The following is a 21,444-nucleotide window of genomic DNA, read 5'->3' as shown; positions in this document are numbered from 1 at the left end:
AATCCGCGTCGTCTTCTCTTGACAGCTCAGGCTTCCGCATGGTCCGGTGTTTTGACAGCCGCGAGCTGTCAGTGGTTGCGCCTGCGCTGTGCGGGGGGAACTTTGACAGCTGTCAAAGTTCCCGCGTGTTCTTCTGTCAGATTTGCTTTTCCTCACATATACAGTTTAATCACACCTAACTTATTTAACTTAACTGTTTACCTATATAATACACCCCTTACCCCTCCCCTGGAGCGTTCTCTCCCTCTCTGTTGTTGGAACCTGCCCACTGGTAGTCCTTTAGGTAGGTGGGGGCCCTTCGGTTCCTGGTGGAACGACGTGGAAGTGGGGCGATGTCCGGGTCTGCCGGCGGTGCGTCTCTTTGTTCCTCTTCCTCTTGGTTTGGTAGTATTTCTGGAGGGGGTTGCAGGTTCAGTTCCGATGTTTGGGGGTCTGGGGTGTATGGCGGTTGTCTGGGTCTGAGTTGGTCTATATGTCGGCGTATGTTGCCCTGAGTTTGTGTGGAAATTAAGTAAGAAATGGGTCCTGTTTGTTGTAGCACTGTCCCTTGAACCCATTTGTTTTTATCAGAGTAAGATCGTGCCCATATCATTTGCCCTGGTTTGAATGTGCGGATGGGGGGGGGTTTGTTCGTTTTCTTCCGGATATGTGTCAGGATGCAGTCTGTCAAGCCGTGTTATCAGCCTCCTTCCCCATCTTAGTTCAGCTGGCGATTTGCCAGTTGTTGTGCATGGAGTTGCGTGTTGTGACATTAGGAATTGGCTGAGTCGCCTTTGCCAGTTCCCCTTGACGAATTTTTTTAAAGCTTCTTTTGTGGAGCGTACCATAATTTCAGCCATCCCGTTACTCGATGGGTGGAAGGGCGCAGACGTGACCAGCCTAATACAATTCTTCATAGCGAATATCTGAAATTCACGAGAGGTGAATTGAGGGCCATTGTCTGAAACTATGGTGTCTGGGAGGCCGTGTGTGGCGAATATTTTCCTTAGGGCTTGTATAGTGGCTCCTGACGTTGTTTTCTTAAGGGGAGTGACTTCTAACCATTTAGAATAACTGTCCACTACAATTAGGAAACTCTGTCCCTGGATAGGTCCTGCAAAGTCTAAATGTATGCGTGACCAGGGGTTTCTTGTTGTTTCCCATTTGTGGATTGGTGCCTGGGGTGGTTCGTTCCGGGTTGCTTGACAGGTATAGCACCCTCCTACATATTTTTCTATTTCCTTATCTATGCCCGGCCACCAAACATAACTTCTGGCCATTGCTTTCATTTTGACAATGCCGGGGTGTCCTTCGTGTAAGATGTCTAACGTTTGATTTGTGTTCTTATTTGGTATTATGACACGATTTCCCCATAGCAGGCATCCCCTATGTGAAGATATTTCATTTTTCCTGTTGAAGTATGGTTGGAATTGGGGGTGTGGGTTTTTTGCTGGCCACCCTGTTGTGGCCCACCTGAGAATTCTGCTGAGTATTTTGTCCCTAGCCGAGTTGCTTGCTATAATCTTAGCAGAGAGGGGACAGTCTGGAAGTTGCGAAATTGCTAAGATCATCCCTGCTGGGGCTGGGTCTGGGTCATTGCTAGGGAGTGGCAGTCTGCTGAGGCAGTCTGCATGTCCTAATTCCTTCCCTGGTTTATGGATTAACTGATAAGAATAGGCAGCTAAGAATGTGGACCACCGTAATATTCTTGGTGAGAGAATCTGAGGTGTTATTTTATTCCAAGTGAATATCCCTAATAGGGGTTTGTGGTCTGTATATATAGTGAAGGGTCTCCCATAAAGATAGTCGTGAAATTTTTTGACCCCTGCAACTATTGCTAGGGCTTCCCTGTCTATTTGTGCGTAATTCCTTTCTGCTTTTGACAGAGTGCGTGAATAAAAGGCTATGGGTCTTTGGGTACCATCCTTGTATAAATGACTTAATACTGCCCCAATTCCATAGGGAGATGCGGCGCAAGCGATGCATATTGGTGTATCTTCTCTGAAAAGAGTGATTGTTGAACTATTGCAAATAAGCTTTTTTAGTGATTGGAAGCTATTTTCATGAATTTTGGTCCAGGACCAGGCAGTTCTCTTATCCAGGAGTCTATGCAGAGGCTCTGCGATAGTGGCTTTGTGGGGAATGAAGGCATGATAAAAATTTAATAATCCTAAAAAGGCTTGGAGTTCTTGTTTATTCTTTGGGCTAGGTGCTGTTTGAATAGCCCTTAGTTTGTCTGTGGTAGGGTGGATGCCCTGTCCGTCTATTTTGTACCCTAGGAACTCTGTGGAGGTGACTCCAATGGAGCACTTTTCCCGCTTAAGTTTGAGGCCGGCTTCTCTGAGCCGGCTCAGCACAGCTGACAGTCTGTCAGCTAAATTTTCTTCATTCTCTCCGGCGATGAGAACATCGTCGAAGTAGGGACAGACCCCGGGTATTCCTTTCAGGGTTTTCTCCATGATACCCTGGAAGATACCCGGGGCTGCTGATATGCCGAATTGTAGCCTTTTTACTTTAAAGGCACCGCGGTGGGTGACAATTGTCTGGGCTTCCGCGGTGTCATTAGTGACAGGCAGTTGCAAATACGCCTGCGTGAGATCAAGTTTGGCGAAAATGGCGCCGGAGCGGATGGAAGCAAAAACGTCCCTTACCGCTGGCACCGGGTAAGCATGGGGGCTGAGAGCTACGTTGAGGGTCGCCTTATAGTCCGCGCATAATCTTATTTCCCCATTAGGCTTAACCGGGGTGACTATTGGGGTCTCCCAGCTTCCCCCCTCTGTCGGTTCAAGCACCCCGAGCCCAACGAGGCGCTCTAGTTCCCTTTCAATTTTTTCTTTAAGGGCAAAGGGCACTCTCCTAGCTCTTATCTTAATGGGTTGGATGGCTGGGTTTAATTGTAAAGAGATGGGGGGACCCGTGTATTTTCCTAAAGTGCCATCGAAGACGTCTGCATACTTATTGCAAACGGCTTCGAGACTGGGTGATTGTACAGTATTTACCCCGTTATGGCGATCCCTAACGGTCCGAACCAGTTCAACCCTATCAGGTTGGTGCGATTTCCCGGCGTTACCAGTACTTCTAGGGGACCCTTGAAAGATCTGTACTCCACTTCCACCTTAGCCCTCCCTTCCAGAGGAATAGGGGTTTTCTGGAAGTCTTCTAGGTGGACCTGGGTTTGCCTCAGGGGAACTTTTCCCTTGCCTTGTTGACAGATCTCCTGATAAGTTTTAAATGAAATTAGGGAGACGGCTGACCCTGAATCCACTTCCATGAGGCAGGGCACCCCCTGAATTCTTACCCTGATCTTAACCTTTGAGCTTAGGCTGTTTACCCTGTCAATTGTTTCTACCAGGGCCCCTGGCGGTTTCCCTCTGCTGGCCTGGGTAGCTGGCCTACCTGGGGAGTTTGCCTCCAAATCATTGATGTTGTCACGGCCCTTGCTGCGGCACACCGGTTTGATGTGGCCGGTCTTCCCGCAATTGTGGCACTTTGCGTTTCTAAACCGGCAGCTTCCTCGGGCATGGTTGCCCCCGCAGCTGGCGCAGGCGGCCCATTGCTCGTAACGCGGCGGTGGCGGAGGGGGGTTCCTGGACCTTCGGCAGTCCGAAGTGTCGCCTCTCCTTGGTTGCCTGCGTTCCATTCTGCGCTGCAGGGCTTCTCCGTCGGTGGAAATCCACCGACTCTTCGCTGTCGCTGAGGGTGGCGCTTTCTTGGAAGACGGTCGCTGGGCTCTCTGGGGTCGTGGTAGTCGGCTTCTTCTTGTGGTTGTGCTCGTAGGCCATGATTTCTCTGGTCAACTCTGCCAGGCTCATGTCGGGTTTGGATGTCAGCTTCTTCTGCAGCCTCTCGTCCCTCAACCCGATCACCACCTGGTCTCTGATGCGGTCCTCCAGGTCGGGGAAACAGCAGTTCCGCGCGGCGTGTCTGACCCCAGCGATGAACTCGTTGGCAGGCTCATCTGGCCGCTGTTTTTTCTGGGCGAATTGGACCCGCCAGTACAGTTCCGAGCGAGCCGGCATATAGTACTTGTTCAGCTGGTCCACCAGGTCCGTGTAGGAGACCTCCGTGATGGGCACCGGGCTGAACAGGCCCACGGCAGCATCATACACTGGAGGTCCGCTGATGTATAGTAGAGCGGCGGCCTTTGCTCTGTCGTCAGTGATTTTACTGACGAGGAGGAATCCCTCGACCTGGCCTAGGTGTGATTGCCATCTCTCGGGATGGCGGGTATCGAATTCCCTCACACGCCCGAAGTTTGCCATGTCGTCCGGTCCTGGGTCGCTCCTATGGAAGTTAAAACTTCCAGTGACAGCTCTTGCCGGGAACTCTCTTCCTCGGCCGTGACTTCAGCTCAGGAACTCTCTTCCTTGGCTGTGACTTCAGCTCCGGAGCGATCCCACCTTCGTCGCCAGTGAAGTAGCCGAAGGACCACTCGGGACGACAGGCTAGTTACTAAAAGGTTTATTTAGAGCAAGGCAAACATAGAATAACTTGTCCGGCTTTTATAGCCAGCAGCTGTCAGCGAGGGCCAATCAGGAGCGTTCATTTTGGCGCCGCGTCAATCCGGACCAATCCGCGTCGTCTTCTCTTGACAGCTCAGGCTTCCGCATGGTCCGGTGTTTTGACAGCCGCGAGCTGTCAGTGGTTGCACCTGCGCTGTGCGGGGGGAACTTTGACAGCTGTCAAAGTTCCCGCGTGTTCTTCTGTCAGATTTGCTTTTCCTCACGTATACAGTTTAATCACACCTAACTTATTTAACTTAACTGTTTACCTATATAATACATTTTTAGGTTGGCAGAAGCTGGGACGAGTAACAGGCGCTCACTCTGTTACGTGGCACTCGGGATTCTACCTGCCAAACTGCCGACCTTCTGATCGACAAGCTCAGCGTCCTAACCCACTGAGCCACCGCGTCCCTTTTAAATAGATTATACAGTTAGGTTAATTTGGGCAGTGGTGCTTTAGAGCAGTGGCCCCCACTTTTTGAGTGCCAAGGACTGGATCCATGGAGAGAGGAGGGACTCCTGCTTTAGAGAACACAGTACTCTATTCCAAAAATACATAGAAGGCCACAAAGTGAAAGTGAGTGCATACAAAACTGAATAAAGTATCCAAAAATAATTTTGGAGAAGAAATCAGTGTTATAAAAGTGTTGGTGAGAAAAAAACCTAGGAAAGCAAGTGGTTCAAGGCTTCTTATTTTCAATTTCAAATTTGTAAATTTCACCCTTTCTAATCATTTTTTATATAATACAATCACAACAAATGCAGGACCTGAATTGTATCTCCCTTGCTTTCTTTTATACTATCATAGTCTACCATAGCATTCCGTTATTTGATTTCTCCGAAGGTAATAAGTTCAGATTGCAACCATCTGATACAACTATGACTCAGTTAGCAGGTGGACACAATATTTCCAATATGCTGAAACAGGGTGAATTTAAGGCAGGGGTGTCAAACTGAAATTGTCATGTGACATGTCTCGATGTATCGCGACTTTTCCATTGCTGGCAATGGGGTGGGTGCGGTTTCAGCATGACGCATCCAGCATGCGGGCCGGCAGTTTGACACCCCTGATTTAAGGGCATGTGGACAAGAGCTTTCTAGCACTTCTTAGGACTACTTTCCTTTCTGCTTTAATTTCATGGCTGCCATGGTACATTCTTGCAATCTAACCCGCTGTCTTTCAACATGACAATTTTACAATGTGTGTATTTGAAGTCCATACATCTTAAAGTGCCAAGTTTGAAAAACATAGGTCTAATCCTAATAATGTGTTACCAGTAGAGTTTGGCATTATGGCTAAAAAAGTGTACTTTGATTTATATATGTTAGTTTCCAAGGCACTGTAAGTATATTACCAAAAATACAAACAACAACAACAAACAAACAAACAAACAAACAAAAAAGCATGCGGTAGAAATACATAGAAGCTTTTAGAACATAGAAGCATTCTTAGAAGCAGTTTCTAGCTATTAAAAACAACCATCTTAAAACCAGTTTTGTTATTATCACAATAAACACAGATTGAATATTAAGGCAGGCACATCTTAGAACAGGGGTCCCCCACCCCTGGGCTGCAGCCCATACCAGGCCAGGACCCATTCGGAACCAGGCTGCTGAAAAGGTTGGGTGAGCACGTGTACATGCAGCTCCATTTGTGCGAGCTGTGGGCCAGTGTGCCTGCTGCTTGTGCAAATGAAGCAGTATGCTCACATGTGCTCATTCACCACTCACACGTGCTTGTGCTTGCCCACCGCTCATGCAGAACCATCCCTTCTTCCCCCCACTGGTCTGAAAAGCCAGAAAGGTTGGAGATCACTGACTTAGAACATTTGCAAACAGCTGTAGCACTGGTGATAAATTCTGCACATCTTTCTTGTCTATCAAACAAAGATGATTGGGGGAACTGGAGGCTAAAACATATAAGGAACGGTTGCTGGAATTGGGTATATGTAGTTTAACGAAGAGAAGGGTGAGGGGTGACATGATAGCAGTGTTCCAATATCTCAGGGGCTGCCACAAAGAAGAGGGAGTCAAGCTAATCTCCAAAGTGCCTGAAGGCAGGACAAGAAGCAATGGATGGAAACTAGTCAAGGAGAGAAGCAACCTAGAACTAAGGAGAAACTTCCTGACAATTAGAACAATTAACCAGTGGAACAACCTGCCTCCAGAGGTGGTGAATGCTCCAACACTGGAGGTTTTTAAGAAGAGACTGGACAGCCATTTGCCTGAAATGGTATAGGGTTTCCTGCCTAAGCAGGGGGTTGGACTAGATGACCTCCAAGGTCCCTTCCAACTTCTTCTTCTTCTTCTTCTTCTTCTTCTTCTTCTTCTTCTTCTTCTTCTTCTTCTTCTTCTTCTTCTTCTTCTTCTTCTTCTTATTATTATTATTATTATTATTATTATTATTATTATTATTATTATTATTATTATTATTACTATTATTATTATTATTATTATTATTATTATTATTATTATTATTATTATTATTATTATTATTATTATTATTATCTTCCTCTTACCCTAAATTACTTTGATTTAGAAAACTGACCCAAATTCCTGTTTCTGCATCCAACAATTCTTGTTTTGCAATATTCTTGGGCTGAGTGGTCACAAGATGAAGACTAAAGAAAATATTATTTACATTTAGATGACTGAAAATCTGGAGTGATGATACTACACTACTATAAAGCATAAATATAGTTTGGTGCTAGTCTCTAGTGTTTAAATACCAAGAAATAATGGTGATGAACTGTATACCAACATTACAAATTTACAGAATTTTCTTGGTATATTTTCAGGCTGCAAATAAATATAAAGTAAATACATTAAATATTTTTTCATTTGTTTTTTTTTAATATCACAGGGGTATTATTTTTTTTGAAGACAGAACCTACATTTTGGAGCCACTGGAAGGTGCTATGAATGAACATATAATCTATAGACTAAAACACCCAAACCTAATCCTGGGTACATGTGGCCATCATCTCAATGTTACTGGTATCACACTGGGGGATACTGCACAGCTTATTCAGACATTTACTAGCAGAGTAAGTGACAATTTAATTTAATTTTCTTATGTTTTAGTTGATTTAATTTAGTTTTCTTGTGTTTTTATAGTATATATCTAAACAAATGTGGTGTTATGACTGAAAATTGAGGTGCCAGCTGATAAAAGTGTATGTGTTTGTTTGTCTGTTCATTTATTGAACTCCCAAGGAGAAAAACACCCCCACCACACACACACACACACACCCCAACAATTCAGGGCAAAATATTGTATATAAAGAGGGAGCAAATCCCACACTCACCAGGGCAGATATTAGTTTGGTAACGAAATGTCTGCAAACAACCAAACTCAGAGGGCACCAAGGTCTCCACATTTAGATTACCCACACTCAGAGAATTTACCATCATGATCAGGGTATCTCCTCTGCCAGGTAATAAAGTGAAATGGGGAAATGGACAAGCAGCACCCAAACTTACATGTATGTATTTATGTATGGCGATATATTTGTTGACTTGTTTGTGTAAGAAATGGGAAAATAAAATTGAATATGTAGTTGTTAAAAAAAAAGAATTTACCATCATCATAATAAGAGGATCAGATCCATAACTTACAAAAATAAAAGTTTACCTGCTGTATATTTTGGAGTGGTGCCCTTGAGAATAAGTTCTTTTTGTAAGCGATTAATAATGATGAAGGGACTGGTGTCTTTTAGCAAAGCACACTTTATCTTCTTAAATACTTGCTAAAGTTTAGTATGTCAGATTGAGATGATTTGGAAATCATAGCTTTAAAACAAGAAGGCAAAATCGGACTGCTGTAGTTATTTGTAGGAATTGCAATAGGAATACATTTTTAACATTCACCACACTAAAAACTATTTAATTTGATACAATAAAAGCTTTAAGTGATACATAATACATACTGTTGAAAGTTTGCTTTTTGTAATTGCTGGAAAATGGGTCATGCCTAACTATATAATCAGAATATATAATACTGACCCATTGTAAGTATGTACATATATTTTGAAATAATTTTATGTGAATTTATATGAATATAAATTTCCCATTTTGGGGGTTGTTTAAGGCCTGTACCTATAAACATATCGCTTTTATTCATGAAAATATGTCTGAATACAACAAGTGAATAAGCAACTACACTGCTTTGTAAATCAGGTGCTATTTGCATATAAATTGAGGTATAAGAGTGAATTGTTAGAATTCATGGAGATGTTCCATGTTTAGCATATGATATGGTTGATATAGTTTTTATTTCAGCTTTTATATTATAGAATGACATATAGGTGACATGTTAATTTTGAAAAATATTATATGTTGTACAATGCTGAATTACAATGAGTAATATATCCAGAATAAGGTAATTTTGATTTTCCTAGTACCTGGATAAAATGATTGGTCATTTTTTTTATTTGTAGATTATTCATAATATTTAAGTTGCTTAGTATTATAGCAGTGGGGTAGAAAGATATACGTAGAAATATAGATCTCCTTAAAATATAACAGCTCTTATTTCATGCTTGTTTTGATAGCACAAAAGAGAAACTCTGAAGTCCACCAAGTATGTGGAGCTCGTAATTGTGGCTGATAATCGTGAGGTGAGCAAAACCTAAAGTTAAGAAAGATTGTGGGTATAAAGACATACACTTGTTTATAAATTAATGGAATAATAGTAACCTATTCTGAATTTTCCACACAATGATAAAACTAACTATCAGTCCCATTTGGACATTTAAATCTTTGCTACATTGCCTAAGTTTGAATCAGAGGGAATGGAAATGTCTTGTGGAAATAAGAAAATCTTTATAATATTGGTTTCTTTAAATGTAGTTTACCAACTACAAGTTATATTCAAGGTTGCATAAATTACTGAAGTTTTGCTAAAGAAATTCATAATAGATGGATGCATTTTTACACTTTGTAAAAATTAGTGAAAGCTGTGAAGTGCAATCAAAAACATTTTTTAAAATTTGTACTATATTGCCATTTGCATTTTTCCAAATTTTAAAATTACTGATTAGTTAAATAATAATATTTTCTCTCTATCCATCCATGGTAAACAACTAAATGAAAACTTTCCTTTTGTACAGCATGAAGTGTCCCAATGAAACAATTGTGTGAGAAACAAAATTGAAAGCAACATTTTCTTTAAATGCGAAAAACTATATTCTTTCATGCAATCTGTGCTTCTTTCAATTATATAAGAATTATACTATAAGCAGTAGAAAGTTGCCTCTGGCCTTTTTTCAATGTAAAATCTAGACATTGGTGTTACTGTTTTTCCGAAGAAGGCAAGTTAGATTTCTAGAGTAGTAAATATAATTGCTGATAATTTAAATGATCAAAAATCATTTCTAGTTTCAGAGACAAGGCAAGGATGTGGAAAAAGTGAAACTGAGGCTAATAGAAATTGCAAACTATGTTGATAAGGTATGAACTATGAACTATGTTCATTGATACTATAACAATTTCCTTTGCTACAGGGCAGTCTGCTTGACTAACCAGTCAAGTCTAATCTTACAATCAGGTCGTTCCAAAGGTGTTTTTTCAAGAGCAACTGGACTTTCTTATTTTTCTTGAAGACGTTTCAATTCTCATCCAAACTAACCTATACTATATAATCTACTTCATGGCCATGCTATATTCAGACAACACAGTCTCATCCCCCACAGCCTTTACCTATATTCAACAGTGAAGGGACACAGGGCAGAAAACATCCTGCAGAAAGCACAGCTCCACAACACAGTCCTTTCAGCAGAAAGAAGAAGGTGCCACACCCATTTACACTATTCAGGTGACTCTGAGGACACAGATCAACCTTCAAGTGGCCTCAGTGACTTTCTAAAAGAATGCAAATGACCATCTGTCTGCAAGTAATAGCAATCCTTCCATTCCCCACCATCCAGTCAAAGCATCATCAAAGAAAACATCTTCATAGAAAAACAAGAAAGTCCAGTTGCAGTCAGATTATATTAATACACGTTATATATATAAACAATCTGTATTTTATAAGAATACAAAAGCATGAGAAGCCTTGCAGGACCAGATCATGGCCTATCTTAATCCAACATTCCCTTCCCTCCACACTACCCAACAAGATGCCTCTGAGTACTCCAAGAAGGAGATGTAGATTCTTCTACGACTTCTACCACTCTTTCCCTGCAACTGTCATTTTGAAGCATACTTCATCCAACTCAGAGGTAATATCAGTAATAATTTATGACATACTTGACATAATTTCCCTTGTATATGTACTATTTTAAAATGCTGTGAATTGATTGTTGTCCCTTATGATCTAACCATCATCTATGTAATTAGACACATACACGGGAGTGTTAGATACAGAGCTCTTAATCAAATAGTACATTTTTGTATGCCATCAGTCATCTTTACTGACTGAGAGGAGAAACTGAGAAGGAAGTTGTCCAAAGAATTATATAACATGTCTACTATTTATAGTATCTATAATTTGTCTCTTTTATGAACTTTAGAAGTTGTGAAAATATAATCCAGAATTTTTATCTGTTTTCCCCATTAGTTCTACAGGCCATTAAATATTAGAATAGCTTTGGTTGGATTAGAAGTCTGGAATGATGTGGATAAATGTACAGTGACTCAAGATCCCTTCACCACTCTTCATGAGTTTCTGGATTGGCGAAAGATGAAACTACTACCTCGCAAACCACATGATAATGCACAACTAGTCAGGTAAGCCTGCAAACACCAAAACTGGAACTTAGAATTTTAGATGCATTATGTTGCTAGGACGTGACAAAAAGAAAGTTGGTGGATAGAAGGGCAATACCTAGGCTACATATTAATAGAATCCAATACTATATGGTACTATTGTCATTCCTCTAGAAAACGCTACATCCATATCATGGGTATGTTAGTAAGATCCAAAATTATGTCCCTATGTAACTGTATTCCCTATATTCATTATTTTAACATAGTTTCTTGTCTTCCATTAGTGGAATCTATTTCCAAGGTACCACCATTGGCATGGCACCTATAATGAGCATGTGCACTAGAGAGCAATCTGGAGGAATTGTTATGGTAAGTACTATAGGTACCAAGACTGATCCTATATTATAGCTGGAATGAAATAAGCAGGAACAAAATAACAGGCTCCAGTTCTGTTTTTTCTCTCTCTATATATATATATATATATTGCAACTATTTAAATTTACAAATGATTGAATGGATGCTTCCATTTTGGCGTTTTAGTTTTACTTTCTCCTAAAATGGCCTACCAAAACCAAAACAGCCACATAAACTGAAAATGTGCTATCTGTATTTAATACGTAAATCTTTCCAAAATATTTATGAGATATGCTGAATTTGCTGCTGTCCAGAGGGGGAAAATTAAAGTTTTTTTAGATAATTGCTTATTTTTTCTAATTCCAAGTAATAAGCTTTTATTATATTGACAAGTGACAAAGTACAATATGCTGTTGTAACTTTGAAAAACCTTTCATATTAACTGTATTTTGGGTAGAATATATTTTAATATTGTTTTGGTAGCCTTTCCAATATATATGTATGAATGAAAATGATAGACTGGTTCTATTAAATAAGGTGTAAACATGAATTTCAAAGAATTTTCCTTAAGATCTCAGCTGTTCTTTACCTGAAGATTTTGACTGCCATTAAAAATAACCGTAATTGCACAATATTTTGGCTTTCAGGCATAAATTAAACATAAAATGCATGGTTTAAAGTACAAGTCCACAAAGAATACTAAAGAAAGACTGAAGGATTCCTCTAAGTGTAATTTAATAGATCTTCACAGGAACAGACAATGTTGAAATTGCTCAGTTAAGCCTCTAACTGTTGATGTGAAGTTGCTTCTTCAGTGGACTCTTATTTCTGAGGATTCTGTATTAAATATAGAAGAAGATTTGGAAATCATGAAGCGGCATCAAGGAAGTGCTTTATTTAAGTCTTTATTGATGTAAAATACTCTCTTGAAGACTTGCCCTGCCCAGCCCAAAAGGGATACCTTTCCTTCTAACTGGGTAAAGGCAACCTCTGGCTTCATCCCTTCTTTTTAAGATTACCAACAGTGTGTCATTTAAATTAAGCATTTGTGATGTTTCCCAGTGAGCATAAAGTAAATTTATTTAAATATAAAGGTAAAAGTTTCCCCGCACATGCGTGCTAGTCGTTTCCAACTCTAGGGGCCGGTGCTCATCTCCGTTTCAAAGCCGAAGAGCCAGCGTTTGTCCAAGGACATCTCCATGGTCATGTGGCCGGCATGACTAGACGCCAAAGGGACACAGAACGCTGTTACCTTCCCACCGTAGTGGTCCCTATTTTTCTACATGCATTTTTACGTGCTTTCGAACTACTAGGTTGGCAGAAGCTGGGATGAGTAACAGGCGCTCACTCTGTTACGCGGCACTCGGGATTCGACCCGCCAAACTGCCGACCTTCTGATCGACAAGCTCAGCATCCTAACCCACTGAGCCACCACGTCCCTTATTTAAATATACTGTAAAACAATGCAAATTACTTACTAGCTGAAGAGAGACAATAGCACCGGTACCAGTAATTTCCTCTTTTTTTTGAACAACAAATGCCCATAAATCCTCAGCTAAGAAATGAATTACGCCAGAATAAGTGAGGACACAAATAAAGTATGCAAAAAAAAAGGAACCAGAATAAATGTTTTTCAAAACCCAAAGAAAAAGCATCACATCAGCGTAAATTCCTTGTCTTGTTTGGTTAAAGTCCTTTGTTTTCCCAAAGTCATACATATCCCAATGTCTCCTGAGGAGGTTCTCCCACTTTTCCCATTTCTCTTTTATGCCATAAACAAACTCTTTAAGTGTTTGGAACAAAAACCTAGCTCCCAGATTTTAAACTAACCCAGCTATTTCTCCCTCCAAAACATCTGCAACTCACAAGCGCAAACAGTTGCAATCAGATTGTAACATGTTTAGAAACAATAGTGAAATCACAGCAATTAGTATTTGCATATTTTAACACTGATATTTTTTACAAGGAAGAATAACAAGTGGACTTCGTAAGGCCATCTCAGTTCAAAAAGTATTGTTAAATAATGAATCAAACTGTTTACTTTCACATGTCAGAATTGGTTATGTTGAATGAAGAAAGATAACTACACTATTTCAGAGGGCATAGCAGCAGTATCAAGCATCAGATTTTGGGTTTGATGCAAGTGAAGCAATCGTTAGTCACTTAAATTGATTTTAAATATCCGGGGAAGATTTCTTGAAGATGGGAAAGTAGTAAGGACATTAAAAAGTAATCATATAATCAGTTCCTTACTTTAAAGGAAAATAAAGCTGGATGTAGCACATGCTTAGATTTTTTTAAACTGGATTTTAAAGTCTGTAAGTTAAATTGTTAGTAAAGCTAATGGGGAAAGGAGCTTAAGATCGATGGGGAGAAACAATTACAAACAAGTCCAGTGAGAAAAAAAGGAGGACAGCAGAAGAAATCAAACTATACAAAAGGCTTAGTGAAAATCTGAAAATAAAAAGGACACTTACAGGAAATTCAGGGAAACAAATTATGAAAAAATAGAACGAGTTGATATTAACATATTAAGAAAGGGGTTTCTTTTCATAAAAGGTAAAGGTAAAGGTTCCCCCGCACATGCATGCTAGTCGTTTCCGACTCTAGGGACCGGTGCTCATCTCCGTTTCAAAGCCGAAGAGCCAGCGCTTGTCTGAGGACGTCTCCGTGGTCATGTGGCTGGCATGACTAGACGCCAAAGGCGCACGAAACGCTGTTACCTTCCCACCGTAGTGGTCCCTATTTTTCTACTTGCATTTTCACATGCTTTCGAACTGCTAGGTTGGCAGAAGCTGGGACGAGTAACAGGCGCTCACTCTGTTACGTGGCACTTGGGATTCGACCCGCCAAACTGCTGACCTTCTGATTGACAAGCTCAGCGTCCTAACCCACTGAGCCACTGCGTCATACAGTTTCATACAGTCAGCTAAAAAGAGAAGGCAGTGAAATGTTTATAGGTAATACAGAGAAACGAAAAACTATTCACCTTTTCAACTCTGTCCAACAGTAAACTATGTGCTTCATCATACAATTGTGAACAGCTGGATGAATAAAAATGATCAGAGAATAACTATTTGCTTAGAGTTTAATTTTCAGTTATCAGATGAACTGCATCTTAAAATAATGAAGAAACTGTCCTCAGATAGTGAAGAAACTAACTGGTGCTACCATATTGTTATCACTGAAATTCATTAATCAGTCTGGTGGGTTGCCAGATGACCAGAAGAGAGGAAAAGTTTCCTTATCTTTAGAAAGTAGAAAAATGTAGATCCAAAACTACAACCTGGTAATTATACCCAAGAATGATTGGTTGATTAATTGATAGATAGTAAGTAATCTTTTGGGGTTGAAAGAGAAACACTGTTGTACAATAGTCCACTGTTGTGCAACTGTTTGTTTAGTGACTGCTTAAAGTTGCAACAGCACCGTTTTTCACACTTATGACTGTTGCAGCATCCTCAAGGTAAAGTGATTAAAAATTGGACACTTGGCAATTGGTTCAGATTTATGATGGTCATGTGATCACTTTTTTAACCTTCTGATAAGCTAAGTCAGGGTTAGGCAACCTTGGCTCTTTTATGACTCGTGGACTTCAATTCCCAGAATTCCTAGCATGGCTGGCTCATAAAAGAGCCAAGGTTGCCTACCCTTCAGCTAAGTCAATGGGAAAGCCAGATTCACTTAACAACCATGTTACTAACTTAACAACTACAGTGACTCACGTAACAACTATGGGAAGAAAGGTCATAAAATGGGCAAAATTCACTTAACAAATGTCTCACTCAAACAGAAATATTGGGCTCCATTGTGGTCATTTGTAGACATAGAGATGATTCTGAAGTGCCAGTCTGGAAATACAAATGGGGGTACTGAAAGTCCATTGCTGTAGTAATTATAGAGGTTATTCTGTCGTGCCACGCATGGTTTTTCTGCCAGGTTTTGATGGCTTTCTTCAAAGCTGGTGGACCTTCATAGCAATAGCAGAGGACCCACAGTGGGTGCTGTCAGCAGCTGCAGTCTTTAGCTCCCTCAGCTGGATGTCACAGTGGTATAGGGCAGGGGTGTCAAACTGCTGACCCGTGGGCTGGTTGCATCCTGCAGAAGCCGCGTCCACCCCAGCTCAGGCAATGCAAAAAAGTCACGATACGTCACGACACATCACGTGACACAGAAAGTTTGACACCCGTGGTGTAGGGTTTCTTTGCAGGGTGTCTTTGTAGTGCTTGTGGACCTAATTTTTCATTATTATATTGTTTGTGATATTTAATTGTATTTCATTGTAGGTGACTACGATGTAAACCACAGGGAATCAGTTGAGGCTGGTGGTATACAAATTAAATAAATAATTATCTGTCAGATGGCAAGTTTATATTCACAACCAAAAGTTATGCTTCACAAGTAGATAATGCACTTTTCCTTTGGAAACAGCTACAGAAATGCCTATAATACAATTCTAAAATAAGCTACAATTCCTAAATGTATTCTGAAATACCCATCATTCATGTGAGTCTAATTAACACTTCAGGCTGATTACAGGGTAATGCATGCATATTTTGGGAATTGCTAGTTTTCCTCCCCACATACTTCCTTCTTGGAATCATTGCAACTTTATCTTGTCTTTTTTCCCCCTCTCCACACTACTCTAATATATTTACTATTCAGTGCTGATGTTTTAATATTGAAATGTTCTCTGAGAGAAATTGATTTTGGAAAAAGCACCTATTTTAACAGATTGAGTCATCCAGAAAAAAATTGAGAGGATAATGTATTAAAGGTAGACTTAGTATTCTTCATTAATCTGTTGTAATTACTTTTACATTATTTCTTATTGCATTTGTAAATAACATACATAAATACCATTCACGGTATTTTCTGGTTATTTTTAAATGAAACTTTGTTGCTTTTCCAGGCATTTTGATCTATCATATATTTTATAGTTCTGATGAATGAATGAAGAAACAAATGAATGAATGTATGAATGATGTTTGTTTATGGATAATCCTGTCTCAAATAACGAGAGAGAGAGAGAGAGAGAGAGAGAGAGAGAGAGAGAGAGAGAGAGAGAGAGAGAGAGAGAGAGAGAGAGAGAGAGAGAGAGAGAGAGAGAGAGAGAGAGAGAGAGAGAGAGAGAGAGAGAGAGAACAGATTGCTCCGAAGATATATAATTACAGGCTAAATGCATGAAAATATCACGTTGTCCATTTACTTCAATATTGTAAAGTAACAGGTCAAACTTCTAGATCAATGCAGGCAAAGCAGAAAAATTATATTTTCCAAATGTAAATATAAAATCTATCAGGTCTACCTGGTCTATTCACTTCAAAGAGAACAATGGGAGCAAAACAGGTATGCTAGAATCCCATTAACAAATAGTCCCTCTGGATTGCATCTAACACTAGGAGAATATTGTCATATTGGTTACAAATGTGCTGGAGACCATGATGATGTTATGCTGCATTGTGGAAACTTCTGGTTTTATTTAAAGCTTTATTTAAAGATCTGGATAGAGAGACAAGAACTAATTTGATAAAGACACAAATTGCACAAAGAGTTTCTTTAGCAACAACTGTATATTTTTCAAATAGGCATTGCAGGACTAATCCATGATCATTGGTTACTAAGTAGACTAAACCTTCTGTAATTAACAGAATGAGAACATCTTATATTTTTATGGACTGGGGTCCCTATGGCTTTAGCCCCAGTTTATGGTATACCGAATGTTTGATTAATACAAAGTAAAAAAAAATAGCTAACATAAGTGCACACCATCCCACAGTGGATTTTATTAATTCTTGCAGTATAAGATCACAGTTTATTATCATTATTATTGCACATTCCAACAAGGTGAGAAACAGTCAATTAATTTAATTAAATCATCAGAATATAACAGACAACCAATACAAATATTTACAATAAACTTTAGGGGCTAATCTATTGGTAGTTGTAAATCATCCACCTGTGATAGATAATTATCACAGGGATGGGGAGGATGGGGGGGATGGGGAGGGAACTTGTAACCGGCACTCAGTCTGGTCCTGTTAGAGGTCCTGGTGGGACGGGGTTGGGGGAGGTGGCTGCTGGCGCTGGGAATGTGGGGGTGGAGTATCGAATCCCCACGGCGATAGGGTATGGCAGCAGGTGTTTGCGAGGAGGGTCATATCAACATCTGGGATCGCGCCCCCGCTATCTTCGAGCGGTGGCGCGCTCCGACCCTCCGGTTAGCACCCTCTTACCCGGGGATGAGGGTGATCAGGCCCCTGAGCTCAGGCTGGTCTATTTTAACGCTAGATCCGTAGTTAATAAAGCTCCCCTCATCCGTGATCGGATTGAGGAGGAATGTGCGGATCTAGCGTGCATCACGGAAACTTGGCTGGGCTCGGAGGGAGGGGTGCCTCTCACCGAGTTATGCCCGCCGGGTTTCCGGGTGCTGCACCAGCCACGGGCTCAGGGCAGGGGTGGTGGGGTGGCAGTGGTTATTCGGGAGACATTGTGTCCCCGGGAGGCCACCATTGTCCAGATGGCCGGGAGTGAGACCCTCCTCTTGAGGTGTGGTCCTCGGGTTCAGTTGGGCTTGTTGCTTACATACCTGGCGCCCAGCTGTGTGGCAACAGCCCTGCCCGAGCTGCTCGACACCCTCTCAGGGTTGGCGGTGGAGTTCCCCAGGCTTGTAGTCCTGGGTGACTTCAATCTGCCATCACTGGGAGGGTCGTCGGAGTTAGCTCGGGAGTTCATGGCTTCCATGACAGCCATGGGCCTGACCCAGGTTATTGAGGGCCCGACTCATGAGGGGGGTCACACTCTTGACCTGGTGTTTCTGTCTGGACAGTGGTTGGGTGATCTGGGAGGGGGTTCTCCGTCCATCACCCCTCTGTCATGGTCAGACCATTACCTCCTGAGGCTAGCTTTCCGTCATGCCATCCCCCGCCGCTGGGCGGCGGAGCCGACCAGGTGGTTCCGCCCCAGGCGCCTAATGGACCCAGATCGGTTCCAGAGGGCGCTTGGGCCTATACCTATCACCCTTACCCACAGCCCAGTCGATGCCCTGGTGGAGGCCTGGGAAACGGCAGCCACCAGGGCACTCGACTGCGTTGTACCCATGCGACCTCTGACCCGACGCAGATCCCGTTGGGCCCCATGGTTCTCTGTGGAGCTCCGGGAGATGAAGCGGCGGAGACGAGGTCTAGAGAGCGGTTGGAGATCCAGCCGATCCGAATCCGACCGATTGCAGTTAAGAACCTTTATAAGGTCTTATCTTGCGGCGATAAGGACGGCGAAGTCTAACTACTTTGCCGCCCTTATCGCGTCCGCAGATAATCGCCCGGCCGCCCTGTTTAGGGTGACTCGCTCCCTCCTTAATCAGGAGGTGAGAGAGGATCCCTTGCAGGGACGAGCCGAGGAGTTTAGTCATCATCTGGCGGACAAAATCGCTCGGATCCGGACCGGCTTGGACTCTGACTGGGCAGAGTCTAATGTGGAGGAATCAGGCGGTCTTGAGCACGTTATCTGGAATGAGTTCGACCCTGTTTCCCCTGATGATGTGGACAGGATCATGGGGAGACTGAGCACCACCACCTGTTTGTTGGATCCGTGCCCCTCCTGGCTAGCTTATGCGGCTCGGGAAGGAACACGAGGCTGGTTCCATGCAGTAATAACTGCTTCCTTGAAGGAGGGTGTCTTTCCTGCCGCCTTGAAGGAGGCGGTGGTGAGACCCCTTCTCAAGAAGCCTGCTTTGGACCCGGCTGTTTTAAACAACTACCGTCCAGTCTCCAACCTTCGCTTTCTGGCGAAGGTTGTTGAGAGTGTGGTGGCGCATCAGCTCCCTCTGTTCCTGGAGGAAACTGATTATCTGGACCCGTACCAATCGGGCTTCAGGCCCGGACACAGCACGGAGACGGCATTGGTCGCGCTGGTGAATGATCTCTGGAGGGCTAGGGACAGGGGTTGCTCCTCTGTCCTGGTCCTATTAGATCTCTCAGCGGCGTTCGATACCATCGACCATGGTATCTTACTGCGGCGTCTCAGGGGGCTGGGAGTGGGAGGCACCGTTTTACGGTGGTTCTCCTCCTACCTCCAGGGCCGCTCGCAGTCGGTGTTGACAGGAGGGCAGAGATCCGCCCCGAGGTCTCTCATTTGTGGAGTCCCTCAGGGGTCGGTTCTCTCGCCTCTCCTGTTCAACATCTATATGAAGCCGCTGGGCGAGATCATTCGTGGTTTTGGGGTGGGGTATCATCAGTACGCTGATGATACCCAACTTTTTCTTTCCACCCCGAACCAACCCAGTGATGCCCTCTCCGTGATGTCCCGGTGCCTGGAGGCGGTTCGGGTCTGGATGGGGAGAAACAGGCTTCGTCTCAATCCCGCCAAGACTGAGTGGCTGTGCATATCGGCATCTCGGGTTAACCAAGTTATTCCATCCTTAATGATGGGGGGTGAGGTGTTACCCCCCGTTGATAGGGCTCGCAACTTGGGCGTCCTCCTGGATTCAGCGCTCAATTTCGAAGACCATATAGGAGCCGTGACCAGGGGGGCTTTTGCCCAGGTTCGCCTGGTGCGCCAGTTGCGTCCCTATCTGGACCGAGACGCCCTACGCACAGTTACTCATGCGCTTGTGACCTCCCGTTTGGACTACTGTAACGCTCTCTACATGGGGCTGCCCTTGAAGACCACTCGGAGGCTTCAACTGGTGCAGAATGCGGCCGCGCGAGTTGTAATGGGGGTTTCCCGATACTCCCATGTAACACCTCTACTCCGTGAGCTGCATTGGCTTCCGGTTGCCCTCCGGGTGAAATTCAAGGTGCTGGTTATCACCTATAAAGCCCTACATGGCCTGGGTCCGGGATATCTGAGGGAACACCTGCTGCCGGCATCAAATGCCCTTCGCCCAGTGCGCTCCCACAGGGAGGGTCTGCTCAGGGTCCCGCCGGTAAGAGACTGCCGGCGGGTGACACCCAGGGATAGGGCCTTCTCGGTGGGAGCGCCTGCCCTCTGGAACCAGCTGCCGGTGGAGCTGAGAACTGCCCCCGACCTTCGATCATTCCGCCGGGGCCTGAAGACCTGGCTCTTCGAGCTCTCGGGCCCAGACTGAGGAGGAATTTTTAATTTGGGGTTCTTTTTAACTGACTGTTGTTGTTAGTTGCGAAGTCGTGTCCGACCCATCGCGACCCTATGGACAATGTTCCTCCAGGCTTTCCTGTCCTCTACCATTTTAACTGACTACAGGGTTAATTTAATATTTTTTAATTTGGTTCTTAATTTTTGTATTTTGGATTTTTAATTCCCTGTAAACCGCCCTGAGTCCTCAGGGAATAGGGCGGTATATAAATATAACTAAATAAATAAATAAAATAAATAAATAATTAACCCCTAATTTCCCATGGCAGTTTGAAGTGATGCAGTCCCAAATAACATTTAGAAAGTGATAACAAAGTCTTCAGAGAAGAAAAGGGGAGATGGATGTATTATCTTCAGAGAGTCAATACCTCTCTGACTGCATTTTAATCACAGACTCCTAAAAAGCAAATCAGATTATTGCCTCTTGACCATCCTTCTAGCAAAGGTATCTAAAAAAAGATTGAGTCAATCTTTGCTTGCTGGCCTTTTTTCTTATCTGGGCTGTTCAGCAACTTTTCACAATTCTCCATTTTTAGAAGCATCAACCTGAAGAAATGTTTCCTAATTTAAGCAGTTATTGTTAGGATCCAATCTGGGTTGGTCACAAGGACCAGAGGTTTAGTCTTCCAAGCCTTCAGACTCATTCTGGAGCCCATCCTCAGAGAACGTCTCTCTCACCAGACCTTGAGGATGGGCTCCAGCAAGAATCCAAAAGTTTGGAAGTAAAAAGCCCAGTGACCAACCCAGATTGGATCCTGCAACATGATCCTGAGACACGTATATT

At 42.7% G+C, this 21,444-nt stretch overlaps 1 protein-coding gene across 1 annotated transcript in view; it reads left to right on the top strand.

Annotated features, from left to right (window-relative positions):
• The window catches only part of ADAM12 (ADAM metallopeptidase domain 12), a 308,768-nt gene that overhangs the window by 205,789 nt on the left and 81,535 nt on the right, over positions 1–21,444 (top strand). Inside the window, exons 6-10 of the mRNA XM_081329681.1 lie at positions 7,348–7,531; positions 9,038–9,103; positions 9,864–9,935; positions 11,044–11,213; positions 11,477–11,561. Coding sequence (XP_081185807.1) covers positions 7,348–7,531; positions 9,038–9,103; positions 9,864–9,935; positions 11,044–11,213; positions 11,477–11,561 — 577 coding nt within the window. The remainder of the gene's footprint in view (positions 1–7,347; positions 7,532–9,037; positions 9,104–9,863; positions 9,936–11,043; positions 11,214–11,476; positions 11,562–21,444) is intronic.

Source organism: Vipera berus, assembly GCF_964194415.1.
Source record: "Vipera berus genome assembly, chromosome: 5".
In the NCBI taxonomy this organism is placed as follows: Eukaryota; Metazoa; Chordata; class Lepidosauria; order Squamata; family Viperidae; genus Vipera; species Vipera berus.
The sequence above is the reverse complement of the archived record's forward strand: the minus strand, read 5'-3'. Positions and strand labels throughout refer to the sequence as shown.